This window comes from Aphis gossypii, unplaced genomic scaffold (genome assembly GCF_020184175.1).
Source record: "Aphis gossypii isolate Hap1 unplaced genomic scaffold, ASM2018417v2 Contig00963, whole genome shotgun sequence".
Lineage (NCBI taxonomy): Eukaryota > Metazoa > Arthropoda > Insecta > Hemiptera > Aphididae > Aphis > Aphis gossypii.
The window spans coordinates 15,217-36,207 of NW_026083384.1; the positions used below are offsets into that span (position 1 = coordinate 15,217).

Here is a 20,991-nt window from a genome sequence, read left to right on the forward strand (position 1 = left end):
AGGCAGATAGGCATGGGCTTGTCAGCTGAACCAAAGCGCCTGATAGTTTCAATGTAGAGGTTGTGGACCTCTAACTCAGTTTAGATCATGAGTGAACGAATGCACCGGTATATATTACACATACAAACTGTACCCAATATGCTGCTCTCTTCAAAAATTTACTCTATGTTTTTAATTTTATAGGTACCTATCATCTGCCATTTTATATAATATTATTATATTATACCTATTATCATTGATTAAATAAACATTATAAATTTAATCAATGCTATTATGTAAGTAATCATAATTACAAATATACTGTTTTAGCACTTTAGCTTAAATTTTGAATTATTTATTTTGATTGACATTTTCTTTTTAGAAGAAATATTTAAACTTACAATTATTATTAAAAATTTAATTTTTGGAGTTTATAAAATAAGAATTAATTTTTTCTTATGAATTTCTTAGGTGTAGTTAACAATAATTTGATTCATATTAAATAATGTGAAGAAATTTGTTTTGTTTTTCATAAAATTTTTATTTTATATATTTTACAAAATTTTGAAATTTTATTGTGATCTAAGAGTAATAAATATAATGAAATGCTAAATACTGACTATTTTAATAGACATTAAGAATTAGAACTAAGTAGAACACTATTTATTTTCTATAAATAAGCTAATTATAATTATATTCATTAATTTCTAAGTAACCAAAAATGGAGTAATACTAGTTTTATGACTTTTGATTTAACTAAACTATACGAGTAGAATATAAATAATTTATTGGAGAAAATAAAACATTAATATAGTAAAATAATAAAAATACAGTCTCGTGACAATATAAAACATATAACAAAATACCTACTTAAATACAAATATAAGAAAAATGTCCCCCCTGAAGTTCTTATAAATAAACCACGGCAAACTCTTTAATGATGATTTAAACGTTGTATTAAAGTTGATTATTCTTAGATCACGGTAAGATTTCAGAATAACAAAAAATATATAAAATTAAAATAAATACATTTCTTTACATTATTTAATGTGTATCAAAGCATTTTTAACTACGCGTAAGACATTCATAACTTAAATGTTTAATAATTGTAAATGTAAACATTTCTCTTTAAAAGAAAATTTTAAAGAAAACAAATAACTTTGAGCTCAAAATTCACAACTTATAGTCAAAAGAAACTTATGGAACACCATAAAAATTAATAACTCTTGGAAATGCTAAACAATTGAAAATGTGTCACTTACACACACAAGACACACCTATAATTTTTCTACTATAGCAGATAGTATTTTAATTTTAGATTCTATATGAAAATTAATTAAAAGTTTCTGTTAGGTATTACAAATACATTTAAAATCTTAAAAAGAATAAGAAGTCTTTGACAACATTAAACATTTAAAAGTCACTTACACACACAAGAGTACAAGACACACCTATGATTACATTACTAAATTAATATTTTAATAATAATTTTTTTTATTTTATTTTTTGTTGTACAATCTGTGAAAATATTTTTACAATAAGTACAAGTGAGAAAATTTGTTAACAATATTTGCAAATAAGTAAATATGGAGACAGTAGTCAAGATCGAAGAAGCCAACCGTTGTTGGGACTTGAATAATTTGCAGTCCTTAAAACTGTTTGGATAGATATGGTATTCTTGGAGTGTGTGGTTAAAGACATAATATGGAGCTATTTTTATTTACCGGAGACATTTGGATTGGAACGTTAGTATTATTTTGATATTGGATGGGTGGACAGTTCCCCAGTGTTGTACCTATGTCATAGGTCCATACCTAGGTTTGAGCACCATTTTCATACATCATATATTAGTAGTTTATTTTTTAGATTTAGATCCAAATGTCTCCGGTAAATAAAAATAGCTCCATATTATGTCTTTAACCACACACTCCAAGAATACCATATTTATCCAAACAGTTTTAAGGACTGCAAATTATTCAAGTCCCAACAACGGTTGGCTTCTTCGATCTTGACTACTGTCTCCATATTTACTTATTTGCAAATATTGTTAACAAATTTTCTCACTTGTACTTATTGTAAAAATATTTTCACAGATTGTACAACAAAAAATAAAATAAAAAAAATTATTATTAAAATATTAATTTAGTAATGTAATCATAGGTGTGTCTTGTACTCTTGTGTGTGTAAGTGACTTTTAAATGTTTAATGTTGTCAAAGACTTCTTATTCTTTTTAAGATTTTAAATGTATTTGTAATACCTAACAGAAACTTTTAATTAATTTTCATATAGAATCTAAAATTAAAATACTATCTGCTATAGTAGAAAAATTATAGGTGTGTCTTGTGTGTGTAAGTGACACATTTTCAATTGTTTAGCATTTCCAAGAGTTTTTAATTTTTATGGTGTTCCATAAGTTTCTTTTGACTATAAGTTGTGAATTTTGAGCTCAAAGTTATTTGTTTTCTTTAAAATTTTCTTTTAAAGAGAAATGTTTACATTTACAATTATTAAACATTTAAGTTATGAATGTCTTACGCGTAGTTAAAAATGCTTTGATACACATTAAATAATGTAAAGAAATGTATTTATTTTAATTTTATATATTTTTTGTTATTCTGAAATCTTACCGTGATCTAAGAATAATCAACTTTAATACAACGTTTAAATCATCATTAAAGAGTTTGCCGTGGTTTATTTATAAGAACTTCAGGGGGGACATTTTTCTTATATTTGTATTTAAGTAGGTATTTTGTTATATGTTTTATATTGTCACGAGACTGTATTTTTATTATTTTACTATATTAATGTTTTATTTTCTCCAATAAATTATTTATATTCTACTCGTATAGTTTAGTTAAATCAAAAGTCATAAAACTAGTATTACTCCATTTTGGGTTAGTTAGAAATTAATGAATATAATTATAATTAGCTTATTTATAGAAAATAAATTGTGTTCTACTTAGTCCTAATTCTTAATGTCTATTTAAATAGTCATTATTTAGTAAATTATTTATTATACTGCTACCAGTATAACTGAATGTTGTCATTTTCTGGCACTACCAAATATTGATATTGCAAATAGGTATATACCTATAGATACTGCAAGTTGCTAAAACTTCCACGCTGGTTTACTGCTGTAAAATAAAAAATTGTAGGAATAATTAAATTAGTGAAATTGGCATAAAATTTTGATAAAATGTATAAATTAGAATTAAAAATATATAATTTTTATGTATCTAAAGTTGTGTGAGAAAAAATTTGGTTACTGGATAAGCATGATACTTACATGAATTATTTTGTATATATAGATATTATGTAGTACAGGCCTTGGATCATGTATTTTTATTATTATTATTATATTATTATTTTGTAGTTTATACCCATTCTTAAGTGTTCCGGACGAATTAAATGAGATGTTATTTTTCATGATTTTTGGTCTATTCATTGGCATAGAAATACTGGTTAAACGAGATGGTACAGCGTGTTTTTTTGACATTTTGACACGTCTCACAATTGGCAATTTATTAATAATCTTTGCTGTCGGTTTAAATATCATCGGCTTAAAGCCATATCTAATAATTTAAAATTACGATAAATTATTTAATATTTTAAAGTCATTATTACAAGATTGGATTTAGTTGAGTTTATTATATTTGTTTAGTCACGTAAGTTCTTGCTAAAATATAGGTAGAACTGAAGGAAGCAATATAATATGAAGTTCATAATGGGTGTTATAACTTATAAATTATAACATCTACATAAACTAAAATTAAAAACATTAAAAACTTTTTTAAACAATATCTTGTGTCAGAAATAATTAAGTGACTAGGATAGAATGGATTGAATTTATAATGTATATTATATTGATTTTTACCTTTCCTGAATATTTTTCATCTTAGCTAATAGGTAGTCTATATTTTCTATATTTCTATTTTTCTTTTTAGGTTTATCCACTGGTAAGGAAACTTTACTTGTTGTTAAACTAGGTGTTGAATGTTTCGTCCAGATGCTGTTCGATTTTACTCTTTTATTGATCGTATTCTGCTGATGTATAACAAGGTGGTAGCTGGAAATTAATTTCGGGAAGGGTTTTAACCAAAAAATTATGTTCTAATTTTATGAGAATAATGTGTTGGTAATTGAGGGGCGACAAAGCAAAACGTGCTATTGCCAAAAATATTAAAATTGAGCTATACATCATTTCTGATAGTAAAAACCACGTGGAATCGAATGGCGTGTTTAGATTTGGCCAAAAGGTACTATTTCCAGTGTATATTTGATCATAAAGTTTCATGATTTCTGCAAAACGCACCATTTCCATCGCTAAAATCGTTTCAAAAAGAACTATTTCCAAATTACATCAAAACGTACTATTTCCCATGTTATTTAGTGTAAACTTGATAATATTATTAAAGAAAAACGCACTATTTTTCAAATTATGTGCAAAACATGCTATTTCCAGATTGAAGCAAAACGTTATATTTCCCATGTTAAAATGTAGCTAAACTAAATTATTTATTAGCAAAACGTACTATTTCCAAGAGTAAAAGATGAAGTTTACATTACAATTTGAATTAATTACTCTTTAATTATTTCATGGTGATATAATATAATAAGGGACCACATTATTTTATTTTATTTACCAGTTGGTGCAACTGATAAAATTCAGTAGGTATAATATTATGTTTTGGTGTTGAATGTTATCTCAAATTATTTCCCTCCAAAAGTTTGTATGATGACTATCATGGTATTATGATAATACAATTCACTTACTGTTCTCTGTACTGGTTTATTGTTTAAATTACCTACTAATAATTGTATATACAATTTATTAATGTTTTATTTGCAACAAGTTAATTAGGAAATTAGGTATTTAAAATGTTTAACTCTAGAACCATTAAAATGGCAGCATATGGTTTGAACAAAAAAAAAAAAAAAAAAAATGATACTCAAACTAGAGAAGAAATGGATATAATGAATCCATTAAAAAGTGTCAAGGTGGTTAGAGGTATGAAAAAATGAATTTATTGGTTTACAACTTTATTATTATATTGTTAAATCATTCAACAGTAGGTAAATACTGTATACTTATTTATTATTGTAATACCTAATAATTTGTAGGAATATTCATTTTAAGAAATAAAATGAAATAATTTTATATTTTAATTATTCTTTTAAATTGATTTCATAATAGATACATAGATATTATATAGAATAAATTAAAAAATAGTTAAATTCATATTAAATGTATGCTGGGTATTACTTTAAATACTATCTAATAATAAAAATACCTAAGTAGATATTTTGATTTTGTATCATAGGTGTTGTGTTTTATTTTATTTATATTATTATTTACTATAACTTACTATGGTCTACCTACCTTAAATCGTTAATTATATCAAAATGTACTATTTAATGGAAATAGTACGTTATGATGAAATATGGCCAAAACGTACTATTTCTATTGAGTTTTGACAAAAAAAACTAAGTGGTGGAAATAGTACATTTTGGCACGATCCACTTTATGAAATGACGTTTAAATTTAACAAAACTTAAATTTAAATATAAACAAATATCATAAGTTGGTCCAGTTTTTTTTTAATGTATTTTTCGAATACTTAAGGTTTTTACTATGACCTTCTGATAAGCTACTATGGAAAATCAATGTTTCTGGAAAAAGAAAAAAATGGAAATAGTACGTTTTGCATTGTCACCCCTCAATTTAGTATAGCATACCTCACCACATAATATAACACGAAAACATTTTTTTTACCAATACACCCACCGGTTAGGGCCTTAATGTGTATTGAATAGTTGCACTACTATTATAAATTGAATGGTTTAAAATAGTTATTATAATTATATGCCATATTAAAGATCATCATTATATGATTCGATTTAGTTTTCGTATCACATAACACATTATATAAGTTTAGGTAACTTCTTGCTAAACTATATCAGTAAGGTTTAAGAAGGCAATGTACCTTTGAAGTTTATAAAATATGGTGTATGACTTATAATACATAAACTAAAATTAAAAATATATAAATAATACCTACCTATCGTGTGTAGAAAAAATGAAAATACTTGTGGGGGCATGGATTGTGAATTTTCTTGTTTTTACTATAATATATATAATTTTTTATGGAGAAACCGTGAATACATTTTAAAAAATATGTTATTAATATTGTTTGTAATAATAACGTATTTTCATACTTCTTCTCATATTTTCTTAACTCTTCTATTGCGCCTTGTATGTAGTCATCCATTGATTTTGGTTTCTCCAATAGCAGAGAAAAAATATCTTTGGTTGAACAGGCAAGTTTTGCATTTTGCATTTTATTTCTACTCGTTTTTCTTGACTTATATTGTATCGTGTGATTGCTAAATTGGGTGATTTATGACAAAAAATAAATTAGGTACATGCCATTTTTAACTTTTAAAAGTCAACTGTACACAATTCGATTTAATTTAGTTTGCGTATTAAATTATATAGTTATATAGGTACTAGTTAAGTTTTTGCAAACTATTGGTGGACTGAAGAAAGCAATATAAAATAAAGTTCATAATACATATTATATTATTATAATACACATACTAAAATTAAAATTTTTATTATTTATGTAATTATGTGTGGTAAAAAATGAGGTGACTTGGGAAGCATGCATTGTCTTTTTTTTTATATTTATCACAAACGTTATGATGGATAAATCCAGGCGCGGTTCTAGGATTACATTTTCGTATTGGAAACAGTAGATTTATAATTAGGTTTTAACTACAAATAATATTCATAATTTCCTCTCCCTTACAAAAAAAAAAAATTAACAAAATATTTATGCTTATATCTTCCAAAAATACCTAAAATAATAACAGTAGGTACATTATTAATATATATATAAATTATATTTTTTAAAAAAGGGACACCAGAAATTTTGGCTCTATAAATGGATAAATCGTAACTGTATTTTATGAAAAGCGTTATGTTGTCATACTCATTCCATAATTTTCTTATCTCGTCTAATCGTTCAATTTTCGTCGTTATTTTCGGTTTATCTAATGGCAAGAAAACATTATTTGATTTTAAAGAAGCTGGGTTGTGTTTTATTAACATCGTCGTCGGTTTCGCAATTGGTGTTTTCATATTATTTTGAGTGAGTTGGGCTTGTTTCGGTTCACTAAATTTAAAAATATATACAATTCATTTTAATAATATCATATATTAAAAATAATGAAGTGACTAATGGAGCATAGATTGTGAATATTTTTGTATTTAGTAGAAGCATTGTGATGGAGAAGCAGTAAAAGTATTTTATAAAAATATTTTATTATTGTTATTAATATTGTGGGAGGTAGATAAAAATGTGCCTGATTTCGGATCCTGTAAAAGTAAAATCAGGTTTAAGACAAGGTAAAGCCTGTTACGGACCTATACTGTCCGTACTAATAATTACATACACATAGGATTGTGCAATGTCACATTTTTCATATTTTATAATTAATACTACAGGCATACGAGTACAGGACACGAGAGTGTAGAATATGATATTAATATATTAATTAAACGATTAAAGTAAAACCACACGTTTCATGACGGGGTCACCATCCACTCTTTTTTAAGAAATCATAATATATAAGTGAGACCGAGACAAGAGCTCGGCAGACGGTTAGGGATATCTATGACACTCAGAGGCCGGTCGTAACACCACTCACCATCTTTATATATATATTTTACAATAAGCTTATAATAATTGTATTCGTGCAAGAACTATTTTAATAAACGTTAACTTATACTTGAAAAAACACGACGTATTCATTTCGTACGTTAATGCATGAATCGACCTAGTCGGGACGCAACATGCCTTATCAACTATCTTATTTAACAAAGTATTAGAAAAAGTAGTATGAGGAATATTAATATCAACCTATCAACCTACATGGCTATAACTACCAGAATCATCAATAGGATTACAACCTAGAATAAGCGGATAATATAGTATTATTAGAAGAATTGAAAGAGAAATTAAAAAACTTATTCCTTGAATTAGAGAAATCTATAGCAAAAGTAGGGTTACAGTGTAACGGAGGAAAAACAGCATATAATATGTTTGACGTTTGTTAATAGAAGGCAATTGTACCCAGTACTCACCATACTTATATATTGAACATTGGAAAATATAACTTCAAAAATTTAAATAACTTGAAACAATAGTTAAACATCATAATGAAATAGCCAGTTAAGTAGCAGGCGGCCTGCAACTTGCAGCTATACAATACAGACAGGTAATAAATGTTACTATGGTGTTAGCAAATATATATTAGGCTCCCGAGCATTATCTAAAGAACTAAAAAGCAGTCATTTATTAACAAAAAAAATATAATTAATATATATAATTTGTTATAGAGTTCAAATTATTCAAAAGCATAATTATAATGAAGGTGATAAAAATGCGAAAACTCCAATGAGCAAGCCATGCTTGAAGGAGCCAAAATTAATTAATAAAATCAGTGATGGAACAAAACACGTGTAAGAAAAGACCAATTGGAAGATCCAAAACAAGATGGAAAGACTTGGTCAAAAAGGATGTACAATCGCTTTATCGCTATATGGAGGAACGAATTGGAAAGATAGAGCGATGGATAGAGTATAATGGGAGAGTGGGTGTACGATGGTCTGGTTTTGAAAAGCTTTTCATAGAATAAAATAGGTTATAATAAGGTATAGTATTTATAAAATTGTAAACTTACTTATTTTTAATTTTTTTCCAATCCTTTAATAAGTATTCAATACTTTCTTTTGTCGACTTTGGTTTCTCCTGTGGTAAAGAAACATTATTTATGGTTAAAATAGCTGGTTCATTTTTTATTGGCGCCGTGGCTGGTTCTGCGGTTTGATCGTCTGTATTCATTTGTATTGGTTTTTTGACCTTGGTTTGTGCCATTTCTCTGTTAAATTGGATAATTTATAATCATGACAATTTTTATAGAATTTCAATGTTATCATTAAACGATTTGACAAATTATACATAAAGGTTTAATTAAAATTTTATCTTACTATCGGTAGAACTGATTAACTGAAATACACAATACCTACATGAAATTCATAATATTAAGTTTTTACTTATAAACATATACAATTAATTTAATTTGATATTATATGTGGGAAAAAATAAAGTGACAAGGTGAGCATGGATTGGGAATTTTCTTGTATTTTGTACATTGTACAAGCATTATGATGGAGAAACCGCAAAAGTGTTTTATAAAAATATGTTATTATTGTTATTAATATTATAATAAGTTATAATGTATTTATAAATGTTATAAATGTCCTGAATATTTTTAACACTTCCAATATGAATTCTATGTTTTCTTTTTTCAGTATTGGTACTTCTAATGACAGAGAAATATTATATGTAGTTAAAGAAGTTGGTGTGTGTTTTATTGACATCACGGAAAGTTTCACATTTTGCTCTTTCTTATTCTTTTGTTTCATTTTAGTGCTAGATTAAATGGTTTATAATTACGAAAAATGATATGGAATTTTTAAAATCATCACATGATAGGTTATTAGGATGATTCGATTTATTTTAATTTTTTTTTATATAATATTTAGGTTATAAAACTATGGATGGTATATAAGGAGACAATATACAAAATTTGTAATAATATGTTGTTAGATATAATATCTAAACTTAAGTTATTAACAATATGTAATATTTATGTGAATATAAAGTGGATACGTGAGAGTAAATGAGGTATCTAGATAAAAATGCTTTGTGAATTTTCGTGTATTTAGTTCAAGCATTATGATAGAGAAACCATAAATGAATATTGAATTTTATAAAATTGTATTATATGATTGTATAAGATGTATAAGATTTTATAATAAGATGTAATCATACCGATTCTGATTTTTTTTTAATGCTATGTTTTTTTTCTTCGTTTTTGGTTTCTTAACATTTGTGGTTAACGTAGCTGGTGGTGTGTGTTTTATTGACTGCGTATCAGGTTCTGCATTTTGTTCGTCCGTATTCGTTTGTATCGGTATTAATTCTTGTATCATTTCACTACTACGATGTATAATGGTGATGAATTATTTGGCGTTTTAAAAGTCATCATTAGTTTTAGTTTTCATATTAAATTATAAATCTGTAGTTAGGTTGTTGCCAAGCTTTAAGGGTAACATATTATACGAGATAATATATTGAAATTAGAATTAAAAGTATGTAATATTTATGTTAACAATGTCCTGTGTGGGAAAAGATTAAAATACTAGGCGGGGAACAAGGATTATTAATTTTCTTGATTTTAGTACAAGCATATTTTATGAAGAAACCGCAAATACATTTTATAAAATGTTATTTATATTCTAGATTATAATGTATTTATAGTTTATACCTTTTCTGAAGTTCTAATAATAGGTGTTCCATATCTTTTATAATAGGGTTTGTTTCCAGCTCCGGCCCAAAATTATTATTTGTGGCTAAACTAGTTGCTGATGCTTGTTTTATTGGCATCAGATTTTGTACATTCGTTTTTGTTATTGTCATGTTGTCTTGTTTCTTTTCACTGGTAAATTATACGATTTATAATTACGATGTATATGTTACGACAAAGTAGACTTTTGGGCAATGTTTAGATTGCCGGTCTATGTATTCTATATATACTTAACCCAGTGTTTTTATGTAATACAATAAAATACGATTTTGGACAGGCAAAGTTATACTTTGACGGATCCAAGTATACTTTGCTCGTAATAAGTCAGGCATTGTAACTATTAAGTTATTAAATTATTGTTTTGTCTATTATTGTCATTTCAATATTATATTATAATTGTAAAAATAAATAGTTAATGTGACGATAGGTCGCTATATATTTATATTTGATATAGTTCTTATCAATATTAATATTCAACTAATAACTACTTTTATTAATTATTTATAAGGTTAGGTTACCATTAAAAGGCTTACCATTAAAAAATAAAAATAAATGGTTTATACTGCCCAAGTTTGACTGGGCAATATTCTATACAGCCCGGGCAATATATAATTTTGCCTACATTACCCATCGATCATAATTCATAATCGGCAGCACCATAATTTCCGAACAATCTATATACTGCCCGTTACATAATATATATACATTGTATACTATGGAATTTTAAAAATCACCATTACATGATTCGATTTATTTTAGTTTCCATATTATTAAATTAGGTATAGTTCTTTAGTTAGATTTTTGTCAAGCTATATAAAGGTAACAACACTGAAGGAGACAATGCATTAAGATCTAATATCATTACATCATTAGGTATTTAAGTATATATAAACAAGAATTAAAATTATGCAATAATCATGTTCAGATGTAAGTATTGACAAGATTTAATTTAAATTTAAAGTACTTAACGACGTATAGGTAGGTTACCTAATATACTCTATTGACTATTATACGAGTACATTATAATAGCAATTTTTATTTAAATAGGAAGTGAAAAAGACATTAAATGTTTTTACATGTAATAGAATATTCTTACAAAATATCATTTTTGTGACTTGAACATTTTAATTTACACGAAATATAAGTAAAACTGCATTCCTCGTGGTTTTACTGATTACTGAAAAAAAATCATATGTACCTATCCACCTATTTATTAATTGATTCAATATTAAATTTTAAAGTATTTTTTATCAGTATAAAGATTAAGGTTCGGTTTTTCAATTGACTTTAACTGGCAGTTAGTAGAATTTAACTGCCGGTTAATACTTTGTTCCAGTTAAACTGTTTTTGGAACTCCAGTTAAGCTAACCATTAGGTTTAACCGATAGTTAAACTAACCACTACTATTTTTTCCGATTAACTTTTTAACTGTCAGTTAATTTAATAATTATCATTGATTATGCTTGTGATAATAATAATTTTACTATTTTAGCAAGTGCATTTTATATTACGTATATTTTATATTATTATTAATACGTTTCACTTATATTTTTCTTCATAATTTGAATTAAGTTACAAATATACTTATTTACTAACTATGAATTTCGAAAATGAAATACTTTTTTATGATGATGACGTTGAATTTCAAGAATATTTAAATTATCAGCGCAGACCGTATACTGTACGAACTAGGGTTGATCATTTTAGTACTTGGGATGAACTAGATTTTAAAAATCATTTTAGATTATCTAAAGAAACGGTTCTGATGATATTAAATATGATAGGCCCTACTGGCTACTATATCATCAAATACAGACAGGTAATATAGTAGTATTTACATTATTCAAAAATTAATCCAAATAAAATACTCGTTGACTTTTTTTTTTTATGTATCTACAGAAATCATGTCATAACACTTACACAAAAACTATTATTAGCTCTGAGATTTTATGCTACAGGACCTTTTTTAATTAGTGCTGGAGTTGTCATGGGTGTAAGTAAATCTGCTGCATGTGTAGCTACACGATGTAAGTGTAGCTTTGGCAAAACTTCGTCCTTAAATAATTAAAATGCCAGAAACAAATGATGAAATAAAAGAGTTGCATAAACAATTTTATGGTATAGGTAGCTAAATTTCCGTTGGTTAATGGGGCGATTGACTGTACTCATATTAAAATTCAAAGCCCTGGTGAGTCTTATAGAATTTTTGTACAAAATGGTGTACTTATTACTAGTTAGTACTTAGTTTATGATTTACAGTAGTTAAAAACCTATGTTAATTGTAATACTATAAATTATGTAGGTATATTTTTATAAAGTATTATAATAATATAGCATTGGCATAGCAGCTAATAATGGGATATCTAGATTTTTTTCGAAGGGTGGGGGGTTAGCTAACCTAACTTGAATGGGGGAGGGGGGGGGGGGTAAAAAAATTAAATAAAAACATATAGTGTTTAACAATTTTTGTTTATTATTTATTATTTAACAATTTTACCCTGGATATACCACTGGCAACTAGTCTATAATAAAACATTGCATTTATTGTATTATTTATAGTGACTTTAAACTTTTTTGATTAAAATTGATCTCAATGTTTGGAAAATGACGTTCTGTATCTAAAATAATAGAATTAAAAGTTTCAAGTTCCCACCAAAAGTTATTTGTACCTAATTACAAAAAAATTACTAGTTAATATTGCTATTCTTTGTTTTAATGTTTATTTTTTTACAAACTTAAATTTAATAACAAAAATTGAAATTAAAAACTTAATTCAAGGTGGACCTAATGCAGAATATTTCCGTAACCGAAAAGGATGGGTTTCGCTTAATATCCAAACTGTAGTCTCTTCTAAGTTGAAAATTATGGATATTGTTGTTCGCTGGTCAGGTTCGACACATGATTCTACAATATTTTCACATTCAAAAATAAATAACGATTTACAAGTTACTCAAAACTGGGGAAATAGCTTAATAGTGGCAGATTCTGGTTATGCCAACACTATGCATATTGTCACACTATTCCTGAACCCCCATGCAGGGCCAGAAAACTTATATAACGAATCTCAAATTCGTACTAGAAATTCTGTTGAACGTTGTTATGGTGTTTGGAAAATAAATTTTAAAATAAATTAAAAAAATATAAATAAAAAATATTAGGTATATTATATTTAATATAATACTGTAGAATTGTAAAATTGTACATAATATAAAATTGTAATATAAGTACTAAGTAGTTGTTATAGTAATTTAAAAACATCATAAACAAATTACATTTTGCATAATTGTTTTTAAAGTTCTCTAAAAAGGATAATTTACTTTATAAGTTTACTTACGTCATTAAAATTTGAATAAGTGACTCCGGGATTACCTGCAAAAACGGCAACCTGAAATCAATTTTATTATTTATTTATTTTCAGTTTATTTTATATTATTTTTTAGCAATATTTTGTTTTGATTGTTTTAAGTGAGTGTATTTACAGTGATTGAACACTAGTAATAATAAACAATATTAATAACAGCAATTATTCATTGAGGGGGTATTATTTTATGTTTTACAGTCTTTTGTCGACTATTCTTATGCATAAAAAAATACAGTTAAGTCAAATAATTAAAAACCCTAATATATTGTATTATAAGAAACTGAATTATGAATACATATTTAATAAACAATGAAAAGTTTAGAAAGGTAGAATAATAATGATTCACAATTTAATTAACTGGTACTATTTTTTTTTTTTAAAAAAAGGATGAATCGCAATACAGGGCACTGCTTAAATATTAATAATTTGTTTTAAATTCATTTTTAGAAGAAAGTATTGTTCTCCTTTAAAAAATAACTAATTTAACCTAATACAATCATCTTAAATTATTATAATCCGACTATATAAGTCGTATGCTTTATGAATTATCTTGTACATGGTACAAGTATCGTGATGACGACATTTAAGTATATTTTATGAAACATGTTATTATTATGTGATATATATTTATTTATACCTTTTTTGAATTTCTTTTACCCGATCTAAATCTATGGTTTCATTATAAGTGTTTGGCTTCATCACTGGTATAGAAACATCAGCTTTTGGCTCGTGTGTTTTCTTTAGTTTTGACTTGTTTTTTAACATTTTGATTCTAAATTGAATAGTTTAGTATAGCATTAATTTATATGTTATTAAAATAAAATGGTCATCAATTACACGATTTAATTTAGTTTAGTTTTCATATCAAATTACACATGTATAGGTTTAGTTAGTTATGTTTATACCAAAATATTGGTAGAACTTAAGAAAACAATAAATGAGTTTCGTAATATGTTGTTATAACACTATTTACTGAAGTTAAAATAGTATGTTTATGTAAATATGTTTGGAAAAAATGTGGTGACTAAGTGAGCATGATTTTTGAGGTTTCTTGTAGACTACTTGTAGTGCATGCATTGTGATAGAGAAACATAAAATCATTTTATGAATTGCATTACGTTATATTTATATACAAATATAAATACCTGTTCCAAGATTCTCTCATCTCGTCTAATGCTGTGTTTTTCTTCTTCGTGTTTAACTCCACCGCTGGCACAGAAAAGTTATTTGTGGTTAAACAACTTATTGCACTCTCTGGGTCTTTATTCTTTTGGCTCAACTTGACTTGTGACATTTCACTGCTAAATTGGATGGTTTATAATGGTGAATAATGTTTATAGAATTTTAAATTCATAATTTAACGATTTTATTTAGTTTATTAGTTTTCTTATTAAATTATACAAATAAGTTTATTAGGCTTAATTACATTTTTCAAACTATAGGTAGAACTGAATGAAGCAATTTATAAAATCAGAAGTATAATTATTGTTTTAACATATAATTTATAAAAAAAAATAAAACATTAAAAAAAAATATATATTATAATTATCAATTATCTGAATACGCCTCGCGCCGTGGTAAAAAATGAGGTGACTAGATGAGAATGAAATGTGAATTTTCTTGTATATACCTACTTAGTACAAGCATTATTGTGATAGAGAAACTCTAAATTTTTCTTATGAAATTCGTTATGTTATATATAAATACCTATTCCTAGATTCTCTCATCTCGTTTCTTACTTACGAGAATCTTGTGTTGTACCTATAATATAGATTCGAAAAAAAATATTTCTTTTTTGAATAATTATTACTTTTATAATCTTTATTTCAAAGTAAACAAAATGTTTTGACGAGATTAAACTATAGTAACATAGTTCATAATAAATTTAATTAAGCACCTGTTTTTACCTATTATATTATATAAAAGTTAACTACATTATTAAAATGGGTGTAGCTAAATGTTAACGAAATAAGTAAAAAAAAAAAATTGTATTAATTAAAATCTTAAATAATTATAATTATAATTATTATCATTTTACACTAATTAATTTTGAACTTTTACAGAATCCATAAGAATAAAATAACAATTATACTTTCTAAAAATCCAAATATATAAATATTAGTATGAATTAAGATTGCCACTTAAAATTATGCCAATAAAAAATATGTTTAATTAGTAAATGAACAACCTTTCTAATAATATAAACTATAAGAAGAACCAAAGGAACCTATTATTGTATTAAATTTACAAATATTTTGACTTGGAAAAATTATTTTAATCGCAATTTATAGAAAAAAAATTAAAATGTCTAGAATTAATAACAGTTATTGTATGTAGGTATAAGATTGATAAATAATAATTCCTTAGCAATAATACTTCTGCTTAGTATCGATACATTATTTTGTATCGTAATCAATTTTTTACATTACGCATGAAGTTTCTGATTTAAATTTCTTCTCTTGCATAGTTTTTAGTTCAGTTTTCATTGACGTTTAATTTTATTTATTTGCGACTATTTATCATTATTTAGATCGTAATATTTTTTCTTAATGTTTTCAATTTTCTTCTCAAGTTTTCTCAATCAATGGATAGTAGGATTCGGATCGATAAAATTATTAGTAAATATGTGCATTACTGCTTACTGGTAGGTATATTTAAGTCAAGTAGGTATATGACCATTCGATCACAAAATATATGCATTATACCTATTAACGTGTAGTAAGTTGTAAGTCGTATAGACTCATCCATCCAAGTTGGTTTTAAATCAATGTAATCTGTATTACTGGAATTCTCAGATCCATTATTATTTGATGTATGATAATAGGTATATAAAAAAAAAAGCGGGCAAGTGGGTACCGTTCTGCTGTACATTAGGGGGTGGGGTGGACCTCGGACTAGGGTAGGTTAAATTTGAATGCAATGATAGGTATCATTGTATATGAAAAACGATTCTGAACGAAGATGATTTGTCAGCCCAGGATATAATTTCTAGTTGTTGGTGAAAAAGGTGGTTTATGTTTTAATGGCCTGAATACACCAAAATTTAAGTTCTTTTATAATTATTGTAAGCTAAACTTATGAAAAATCTTGTATTAAATTTTCAACTCTTAGCTACCTATACAAACATTTTTATGAATTATACCTTCAAAATAATTTGCAAATATTCATAATTTTAACGAATTTTCGTCAAAATTTGAACTTCAAATGCTAATAAAAAAAAATTGTGCCTATGTATTCTTATAATTTTTTAATCACTATAAGAATAATATATGAGCAACTTTGTATAAAATTTTCAAGTATTTTGATAGGGCCAAAAAAATTTTATCGACACTTCAAAAAAATTTTTTCAGAAAAATTGAAAATTTCAGTTGACTATAAATAGCTCAAAAAAATTCAAAATATTTTGAAAATTAAATCATGTAAAGAAAATGCCAATCTAAATAACTGGTAAAATTTTCAAGTATCTACGACTTATACTTTTTGAATTATAACAAATATCCAAAATTGTTTGAGGCTAAACCGTTATTTAACGCGGTTTTGTAAAAATTTAAATTTCAAACACTCATAAAAATTTTTTGTCTGAATCCGGTAGAGTTTTTTTTACATATATCTGAAGAAAAATTTATGAAGAACCTTGTACCAAATTTTCAAAACTTAGTTATAAAAGAAAACATTTTTATGATTTTTCAACTTCAAAATTACTTGCAAATTTTCGCGTTTTCGACAGATTTCGTAAAAATTTGAACTATAAACGCTTATAAAAAAAAATTGTGACTAACGATTTTTAAATTTTTTTAGCTCCAATAAAAACAACTCATAAGGAACCTTGTAGTAAATTTTCAAAACTTTTTGGTCATCCAACAATTTTTTATCGACACTTTAAAAAAAATTTCTCAAAAAAATCGAAAATTTCAGTAGTCTATAAATAACTCAAAAAAAGTCAACATTTTTTGAAAATTTAACTATATACAAATACCACTGACATTAACATTTGGTGAAAATTTCAAGTATTTTCAGTGATTAGTTTTTGAATTACAACCATAAAAAAAAATCGATTTGGTCGAAAACTGGTTTTGCGTAAAAATTGCCGTTTTTCCATCATTTTTTTTTTGTTTTTCTCGATTTTTTTGAAAACTGTTGGAAAATGTTAACTTTTTACCTCTATAATGCACCAAGGATATTCACTTTTACATCGGAAACCACCCCCATAGTTTGAAATTGGAGCATTATTTCGACTAGTTATGCTGTACACAGACACAAAAAAAAAAAAACACACATCATTGTAAAATCAATACATTCATCACTTCGTTCAGAATCTAAAATAATAATGAATCAAAAAAGTAATTTATAATATTATATAATTAATAATTATCAAATTAACTGCAAAAAATTAATATTATAAATGCAACTAAATGTTTTTTTGCTCCACATTAAATAACTGTTTTGTGTGTACTTAAATAGTTAAATTAGATAGGTATCTACAAACTGTTTGTAATAGGTACTTGTACGTTAAACATAATAATTTTCACAACACTAGTTTGAATTATATTTATAATTACTAGATGATGAAAAATATAATTTTGCTTTTAGAAAAACACAGAAATAATATGCATTATATGATTTATGGCAAACGGTATATTATGGTGGTCCTGAAAAGGACTGTTTGAAATAGAAAAAGAAGGACATGCTTGCATTGCATCTTATTGAGCTGGCGACCTCTTCTACTTGGATATTTTGGCCAAAGTTATTTTTTTGTTTCATACTGCAGGTCTTTTATGAAGCAATCGGCGGTTTAATTTGTAGAGAGAACGGCCTTGGAAGTTAAGCGTACTTTTGAAATTATCCCATTCCATTTGTCGATGATTTTTTAGGAGGGGCCTGACATGAGCAATTTGGGAATTCTGCGTGGTCTTGACTGCTGAGACTCTTGTAAATTGCCAGCTTTTCCTCAAAGCACGCTTAGTGGCAATTTCAAGTAGGATGTCAATTGTCAGGTTGCTCTTTGGTCAGTTGTTGGTTTGTGGAGTAGGAAGTACTAGGAACATTTTTCGATTTCTGACTGAATGGTTGTTGTAATTTTATATTTTTTAGTAGACATTTTGCATTGCTTTGGATGAGGGGAGTAGTTTCCTTTTGCACAAGTACCGGGGTTTACCCATACCTTGGAGTAGCAGATAGTCTTTAAAGTGATTTATTTAGTTATGGTTTTTGGTCTATTCCTTTTCCAGTTGGTGGTGGATTTACTACTTCCGAGTGTTCTAATGGTTGTTGCTGGATTTCTTGGATTTTTCAAACAGATTTTGTGATGCTCTGATCACTTGGTCCCGCAGTGAGTCTATGCCTGTTGAGCATCTGATCACGGTGTTTCTGACGAACCATAGTGAGCCAGTGATAGTTCTGAAGAAAACATTTTATACTGCTTCGAGGGAGTTCCAATCGCGATTTGATAGCAGAAATTGCTTTGCATTGCTTGTGTGACGGCGATGTGTCTATATAAACTCGTATCTACGTATTGAGAATAATTTTAGTTAGTTTGAGTTAGAGTGTTAGACCATAAGAAAGAATGTCTTTTTGTGGATTTCGAGGTTGAGGTTGGGCCAGTAGGTAGCTAGGTTACTTAATAAAGGTAAATTAATAAATATATTTTATTTTCAGAAAAAAAATATTGAATTAACCGAGATCTGATCCTGCATCAAATGACGATATCTTTAATTTGGTACAACCAAAAATATTTATCTTTATATCTACTATAAAACACTCATATTCTTATGTAATAAACTCAAAATGAATATTTTTAAAACACTAAAATTGTATATTTAAATAATGTACCTAATTTTGAATTTTTGAATTTTTTTACGGGCAATAAAATATAATCGTCATGATACATATAAGACTGAAAAATTGGCGTTTATTTATTAAATACAAAATTTACTATTATACCGATATAATTGAATGTTTGGAATTAATTGTTTATATTTAATGTATTGTTTATATCTTGAATTAAAATAATTACCTATGTATAAATATATTTATTATTTTTGATTATCAACCATGTATTTATTGTATGAAAGGTCTTATTAATTTATTTTGTAGTTTAAGGCAAAAATAATCATGATTTTAAATTATTGAAATTAAAAATAAATCAAAAATTACATTTTTTTTTTCATAAGCATTTAAAGTTCAATTTTTTACGAAATTATATATGTCAAAAACTGTAAAAATTTACAAGTAATTTTGTAGTTGATAATCAGTGTTCGGACTTATCTAGATAGTTTTTTGTTCATCTTTTATCTTATCTATAAGATAAATAGTTATAAGGTATCTAAACGTTTATCTTAGATAAATAATTTACTAATCTAAATAAATTCATCTGGATATTTTTTTTATTGATGAAAATCGTAAAAATTGGCCAAACGATTTTTTAAATTTTTATTTAATGTATTATTTATAAATAATACAATTTAAAATAATATGTACAAATAACGTAAAATAACGACCGTATTTACTCATTTTCCATTGTCGCATGTCATAGCCTATAGAAATTAAAAATGTACAATTCGTCTATTTTAGGAATAGATGCTTACCGTTGTCTAGTTATTATCGATGGTTGTCTATTATGGACTATTTATATTTTATACAATTAATATTAAGTATATAGTTACAACTTAAATAAAAAGAACGGTCGCTGAAGCCCACAAAACACACTGACAATGTTACAGCCTATGACTTACCAGCGACAAACACAATATACACAATATACCAATATAGTCAATACGCATTCGAATTATTTTAGATTTTAATTATAGTTTGGTTTGTTGAGTGTGTTGTCTCTGTTTCTCGATAATCGATTGTCATTCATTGTCAGTTGTCATTTATTCATTTTTTCTGTCATCACTGTCTTCAGTCATCAGTGTGTCACGTTATCGATTTCGGCATTTGTTAATAAGTCAGAAACAAAATAAAATTTCAAAACGCTACCTAACCGTTAAAACATATATTATGTATTATTATTAGATTATAATATTATAATAGATATTTGTTATTTTACATTAAATTAATACAAATTACAAAATTAACAAAAGTGATTTAACTAATTTGCATTTGTTTTTATTTATTAATTATTACATAAGTACCTAGTGCCCAATTAAAATATACTTAAATTTAAAAATTTGAAATAATTTGCTTTATAAAATATGGATATTCATAGATAAAATGT

General features: G+C 26.1%; 1 protein-coding gene across 6 annotated transcripts; it reads right to left on the bottom strand.

The window, feature by feature from the left end:
- Nucleotides 1-1,000: 1,000 nt before the first annotated feature.
- Nucleotides 1,001-15,619, bottom strand: LOC114121672 (uncharacterized). Of its 6 annotated transcripts, XR_007606893.1 has the most exons (13): nt 15,483-15,619; nt 14,921-15,076; nt 14,413-14,547; nt 13,749-13,799; nt 10,376-10,546; nt 9,880-10,047; nt 8,726-8,923; nt 6,973-7,155; nt 6,197-6,364; nt 3,855-4,046; nt 3,361-3,552; nt 1,431-3,114; nt 1,001-1,256 (listed from the first exon to the last, which is right to left on the bottom strand). XR_007606893.1 is itself a non-coding variant. In XM_050210535.1 (12 exons), exons 1-12 carry the CDS (start codon nt 15,500-15,502, stop codon nt 3,090-3,092), a joined length of 1,656 nt encoding a protein of 551 aa, XP_050066492.1. In that variant the 5' UTR covers nt 15,503-15,619; the 3' UTR covers nt 1,001-3,089. The 6 variants fall into 6 exon arrangements, 5 of the variants coding, with proteins under 5 accessions (XP_050066492.1, XP_050066491.1, XP_050066493.1 ...); XM_050210535.1 differs by having other exon boundaries at nt 1,001-3,114; nt 14,921-15,073; XM_050210534.1 differs by having other exon boundaries at nt 1,001-3,114.
- Between the last annotated feature and the right edge of the window lie 5,372 nt (nt 15,620-20,991).

What these genes read in the sequence shown, in the direction of transcription:
- LOC114121672 (XM_050210534.1), bottom strand. Translation starts at nt 15,502, where the DNA reads ATGAGAGAATCTAGGAATAG. An exon ending in TTAAAAAAAAATCAGAATCG is followed by an intron (nt 8,924 to 9,879) that starts GTATGATTACAT and finishes CCAATTTAACAG; the next exon opens with AGAAATGGCACAAACCAAGG. An exon ending in ATGAAAAATATTCAGGAAAG is followed by an intron (nt 3,553 to 3,854) that starts GTAAAAATCAAT and finishes TTAAATTATTAG; the next exon opens with ATATGGCTTTAAGCCGATGA.